Below are 6,402 nucleotides of genomic sequence, written 5' to 3'. Positions count from 1 at the left end.
ACCTCCTCCCCATCCCCGGCACCTCCCGATCCACCTCCTCCCGGCCTCTCCCAGCCACCGCCGACCTCGTCGTCCTACTCACCCACCGACGCCGACCCACCCTAACCTAGCGCTGCACTCCTCCCTTGCCACCGCCACCACCGGCTCCCGATCCTGGTGACCTCAGGCGGGAATCCTATCGTCCTCCTCTCACACCCACCGCTGTCGATTCTTCCCCAGCCACTGCCCTGTACCATACCTCTCCCTCTCTCCTATGGCGCCGGATCCAGCCTACGAGGTCAGTCACGGCCAGATCCTCCACGACCACACCGGGCCTTCCGGATCCCCATCCCCAACCCCATCGACGCCCGTCTCTCCCCCAATCCAGCCGCCACCGCCGCCAAAATCCACGAGGACCGCCCCTACGTGGAGCTCTGGATGGGCACGCACCCGGCCGCGCCGTCCGTCGTGCCCCCCGGTGGCGAGCCACTCGGTGTCTGGCTTGCGCGCAACCCCACGGTCGCCGTGCTGGGCCGGCGACCTCCCGTTCCTCTTCAAGGTGCCACTTCCTTTCCTTCGCTCGCTTGCCCGTTCTGTTCCTCAACCATGACGTGTTCGTGAAGCTGACTCTTTTATGTGCCCGCGTCCTTGGCGCGTGATTTTTCTGCAGGTGTTGTCAGTGGCCAAGCCGCTGTCGATCCAGGCGCACCCAGACAAGGGCCTGGCGGAGCTGCTGAACGCCATGCGCTCGTCCACGTACCGGGACGCCAATCACAAGCCGGAGATGGCAATCGCCATCACCGACTTCCGCACGCTCTTTGGCTTCGCCAGCATCGAGGTGCGTCCCAACTGCCACTGCGTGCGCATTGTTGTTGCGTCCCCTGTCGCCACCCGTAGATAGAGTCCAGTTCGGTTGCACCTCTGCATATACGTATTTGTTATCTAGAGTATAGATATGCGCCAAGCCAAACATCTGCGCTTGGACTGTCAGACTATTTTAGGCTCAACTGAAACTGAAACTCGGTAGGAATCATTACGTAGCCATGGTGTATTGTTTATGAATTGGATGGCTCAGAGCCATTTTCTGTCAGAGCCATTTTCTGTCAGAATCTTGTGCCGATAGCTTTGCGTTAACTAGTAAGTTCAGGTTGGGGAAAGCCAGGATGGGTTTGAAAAAACCAATTAGTATGCTTGATCATGAGTCGATGACTTGCAAATAAAATTTGGGGCTGTGGTTACAAAATATGTACTCAAGGCAGTATACAGTTGCAATGTTAACCTTGCAGCACTAGGGGCACAAGTGGCATCATCATATGGCTGGTAAAAACAACTACATCTCATAATGTGAAACATTTTTCACTTTTATCTTATTGGTGGATGAGATGAATCTAATGAGTAACTTAGTAAGCTCCATTGAAGCTTTGAGACATCGCGTGTTTAATGCTTTCAAACTGCATACTTGAGTGCCTTGTCTTTTTTCCCGCAAAAAAACAAAACAAAAAGAGCGCCTTGTCTTTGTTCTCCTTATCTTGGAGACTGTTTTGAAAACATCTTTGTGCATAGCTTCGTTTGGAATGTAAAATATTTCCATTTTGTTCTTTTTGATGGCCGTTAATTCGACAATTAAACACTTGTAGTTTGATGCTTGGCTTTCTTAGTAAAGAAGCATGCAACCTTCTTGCTTCTGAAGCATCAAGTCATGTGGGCATAATTTCATTTGTAGATGCATTAATTCATTCATGTTTCTTCAGAAACTGAACCAGTAGTGCGATACGATTCACAGGTGCTACTAGTAACCGTAGGATCAGTATCGATTTGTTTTCTTCTTCAGTTACTCTGTGTTTTCTGAGACCCTCAAGATGATTTTTCAGTTACAACTGAATGATGAGTAATGCGCACTGTACTAGTATGAAGCAGTGATGTGAGAATAATGGATTTGCTCCGTAGTTTTCTACTACTATTTTTCTTTTGGCGTGGTTCCTTTTTTCTCATTTCTGAGATGAACTTTGCAAGGGCTACAATGTTTATCACAGATATAAGGACCAATCGAAGTTGAGCGGCGATTGATCCCTTTGCTTACCCCAGGAATTGACGAAGCATGGGCTTGTGCTCTGAAAGACTGTTTGGTTATTGCCATGTGTGACAGTAGTACAAGATGATAGTAGTAGTGTCCAACAGTGCTGCCAAGAGTTAATAATATTCTCAAGAAAGAATATATGCATGTTCCAGACCATGCATCTCAACATCTTATAAACCACCAATCATACACATATCCAAAATGGCAGTACTCTATCTCTATTGTATCAGATCTGGCAGAGCCCCAACATTCAGTTGCAATGAAAAAGTTGCTAATTCTCACACGTCGTTATATGCTGGAAACAACCGTATATCATTAGGATTTGCACACGTCGTTGTCGTGTTAGCTTTGCGTGTTATATGCTGTGTTTGAGTGCTCAATCAGGGGCTTATGTTGCTCTGATGTTTCTGTGTGGCTGGCAAGTATTGTTGGATTCTACAAGGACTTTGTGGAAGCCCTCTGTGAGCTAGTTCATGGAGACTCGACAGTCCGAGCGATCTCTGTAGCGTGAATGGAGTGCTAGTCCAGATAACTGGTGAGTCAAACATGTTCTGTGATGTTGTTTTGAGCTTGAAAGCACATAATACATTTACTGACAAAATCAACGGATGCATCCTTTGGCTCTGTTTATGCATTTCAGCTGAAGACGTGGCAGATGATATGGACTACACAGTCCACACTATATGCTGCTACTAAATTAAGATGCACAAAGTTCACACTATATGCTTTTCATGTCCCCTGGTGGTGGCCTCTATATGTCACAAAGTTCACAGTAGGGACTGTGTAGGGATTCATGTGGTTGATGAGTTGTAGCGTGTTTTGCCTAGGGATTCATGTGGTTGATCGGTTGTAGCGTGTACTGCTATTGGGTTCTATGCCTGTCCTCAGATAGATTAACTCTCGACTCATGTAGCGTTGATTCATGATCTAGTGGTTGTTACTGATGTGGCATTGGGAGATTTAGCAACCTGATTTGACGAGACTGGTATATCTTATTGTAGATTGTAGATCAGTTTCGTATGTTGTCCATATGTGTTCCAAAGTATTTTCCGAGGAGAATTTGTTTTGAGATATCCATATCATGTTGTGCTCGTTGTTTAGTTTTGTTTGTCCCAAAAGGCCTATGCTATTTATTTTTTTGTTGAATTAATCATAAATGGTAGATTTTTTTGTTATTCAAAGTTGCTGAACAATGTAGTTAGGTTTGTTTTATTGCTGCATTAGAATAACAACAATCATCCTAGTCTTGTTTTGTTGTAGACATGGCATTGTTAGAATTTCGGATGCAGATTTTCATCAACTGTTTCTGTGATTTTCCACTAGAAAATGTATGTGCATTGTTTATTCTATTTTAAACTTCATCATGGCATGGTCTGTTTCTATTCTACTGGCTTGATTCTGTTGACACTAGCATGATCTGTTTGTTTTGGAGCCCAACCATGGACTGTACATACTAAGCTAGCTCAAGTGCACACACACAGCCAACTTGATTGATGTCTATACATACTAGCAGTAGCACGTGCATGTGTCTCCTATACTCGCTTGCTTAATTTCTGTACTAGATCAACAACACTAACTCTTACTTATTTGTTTGATTCGGAGCAGTAGGCATCCTCTGTGGACGATGACGACAACCAGGGCATCCACCGCCACGACGACGCTCCGCACATGGTCCAACTCGGCTACAACCTCCTCTATCGCGGGACGAAGACCGTGGCCATGTGCGTCATCGGCTACAATCTCCCCTCATGTGAGTTCGTCTCCTACCTTCTAGCCCCCTCTCTTGTGCTGCTATAGTACTACCTTGCTCTGTTTCATGTGCATGGGTGATTTTGTTTGTACTTTCCGTGCTTGTGTCATGGAAAAGATCATACCTATTTACAAGTGATGATGATTTGGAGTAGCACACTTGTTAAATTGTGCTCTTGTAGTAGACCCCATTTGTAGTTAATGTGATGTGCATTGACTCGGCCTCCTAGTATTGCAGATCATGCATGCCAATAATTTATAGTGGCCTTGTTAGTTACTACAGCTAGGCTGTGTTAACTGTGGGTGTTTAATCTAGCTAGTTTGTTTGTACCATCAGGATTGCAACAAATTATAGCTAGCTAGCATGTTTGAAGTCTGTTTTTTTCTTGGTATGCTGCTTGGTATGCCCTGTTTATATGAATTGTTTTGTATCTAGTGACTAGTTGTCACACTGATTAAAATCCCCGTGCAATGAGCAAGTAATCAGTGGCCGTGAAGCAACATTTATAATATTGTTAGCATGTTCTATTAGTTCCAGAGAAAAAGCAAAATCCCAGCTCCGCCTGCTTCATGATCTATGATAAGTTCACTTGTGTAAGAATAAGGCAGCATTTAAGCAACGGGTAGCAGGATCCACAAAACTGAGTATTCTGTTTGTTTTCTTGTGTGCTTGACTGCTTGTGTATTGGTATAGGTGAGGAAGAACCAGCTGCCGACGTGCGAGGGCATGGGGTACCTGGAGGCCAAGCACCACCTTCTACTGAGCTACTGCCAGGGCCTCGTCTACTACCTTCTACGCGAGGCCAAGGGTCAGTCAGTCGATGGCCACCCTGTCGCGCTCAGCCTTGTCGAGATCAGGATGTTTCTTGATAAGGTGTGCGCGTGTGCCCTCAGTTGTTGTTGATTGCTAAGCTGCCAGTCTCCATTTATGCAGCTGTCTAACAAGTCTTATGTTGAATTCTCTTACTAGCCTTAATTTGTTTGTCGTCGTGTCTGTTTGTGTGCATGTTCGAGCGGCTATTGCTGGTGTGCTGAAAGTTGCTTAGAGCTGGAGGAGTGGATGCATGCGGAGTTGGAGAGGACGAAAACCTCTTGAGAGTCCAAGAGGTCCAGGTCTGTGAAGAGTAATGTAACAAATGCAATGTGGAATGTGTAGAATTATATTGGTGCAATGTACTTGTTTTCCTTTGAAAGTTTTCCTGATTATTATTCTTTTTATGTGCAATTTATCTTACACAACGTATTCATGTAAATTCTGTCAAGCGTGTTCATGTCTTCTTGGATCTAAATGTTATGATAAAAAAACTTGAACTTAAGCACGCTGAAAATGGGTTACTTTCCTTGAGTACTTGTATTCTCAATACCATGCTACTTATTTTGCCTAACATATTCATTCATCTGTTGTAACACCAAGTTTGGTCTATTAACATGGCGTTGATTTTGTGCTACAGATTTGGAAGCTGGGAATCTAGGGAATGCGAAGTTGATGAGACCTCGAGTATCTAGACTGTGATTGCCATTGTATATGTGTTATATGATGTAACACAATGATTCTGCTATTGTATCTTTGTTGTATGATGTATCAAACTGATTCTGGCTGTTATGTGAAGTACTGTGTGTGTTCTATTTGTTCCCATTTGAATGTTGGTGATTTATTTACTAGCAAATTGAAATTTAAAGAAAATGACCTTGACAATTGGGACCCACTTACTAGAAGAACCTGACAATTGGGACCCATTTGAATAGTGGACCCATCTTTAAAAAAAATATTCTTGAACTGCTCAGCCAAAATGGCCATGGCCCAAAAATAAAAAGGCTGCGATGTTGGGCTTGGCCCATGAAGCTAACAAAAATTGACAGAAAAAATACACTAAATTGGCTGAATTAATGGGCTCGGCCCATATAAACACACAATTGGACCGGGTCGATTCTAATTTTTGACCTTTTTAATTGGTCGTAATTTTGCCACGTCAGATTGCCACGTCGGATCCGACGTGGCCTAGGCAGACAGCTAGTGACCAAAACAAAAGGTCATGGGTTCAACGACCTTCTGTTTTGGTCGTAAACGTCTACGACCTTCTCACAGAGAAGGTCGTGAATGTCAGTTTACGACCGTCAGCTTTTGACCTTCTGTTTTTGGTCACTAAAAGGTCGCAAATGAAAAACAGTGACCTTTCAGTGACCAATAGTCAAGGTCACAAGTTGACATATTTCTTGTAGTGGGTGTGGATTTTCAAGTAAAGTTGTACAATGCTGAGAGTGTAACCCATTTTGGTTGCAAAAATTGGGAAGCACTTTGCAAGATGTATGGTTTTGATGAGGGTATGCTTGTCACCATGGATCTTGGTGATCCTACAATCAAGCAAGACAGACCTTCGATTTGGGTCCTTGTGGATACACCTCCAATTCTTCCCCCATGTGAGCTTAACATAGTTATTAAGTAATTTATATTGTTTAATTTAAAATAGTTGACATCTTATTTCCATTGAGAGCTTATTTTCATTCTTCAAAGAATGTGCGGAAGATGGTAGACAAAACCCACTACACCCATGGCTTCGAATTAACTTATAGGGAGAAAAAAATCATCTGAGCGCATT

At 43.8% G+C, this 6,402-nt stretch overlaps 1 protein-coding gene across 3 annotated transcripts; it reads left to right on the top strand.

Annotated features, from left to right (window-relative positions):
- Window positions 1-6: 6 nt before the first annotated feature.
- On the top strand, window positions 7-5,439 carry LOC119366066. 3 transcript variants are annotated; one of them, XR_005175905.1, is made up of 5 exons: window positions 7-538; window positions 650-817; window positions 3,662-3,806; window positions 4,500-4,918; window positions 5,257-5,439. XR_005175905.1 is itself a non-coding variant. In XM_037631729.1 (5 exons), exons 1-4 carry the CDS (start codon window positions 254-256, stop codon window positions 4,673-4,675), a joined length of 771 nt encoding a protein of 256 aa, XP_037487626.1. In that variant the 5' UTR covers window positions 7-253; the 3' UTR covers window positions 4,676-4,918; window positions 5,257-5,439. The 3 variants fall into 3 exon arrangements, 1 of the variants encoding a protein (XP_037487626.1); XR_005175906.1 differs by having other exon boundaries at window positions 650-2,591; XM_037631729.1 differs by having other exon boundaries at window positions 3,665-3,806.
- Window positions 5,440-6,402: the final 963 nt, after the last annotated feature.

This window comes from Triticum dicoccoides, chromosome 2B (genome assembly GCF_002162155.2).
Source record: "Triticum dicoccoides isolate Atlit2015 ecotype Zavitan chromosome 2B, WEW_v2.0, whole genome shotgun sequence".
In the NCBI taxonomy this organism is placed as follows: Eukaryota; Viridiplantae; Streptophyta; class Magnoliopsida; order Poales; family Poaceae; genus Triticum; species Triticum dicoccoides.
This window is presented reverse-complemented; position numbering and strand designations above follow the sequence as displayed.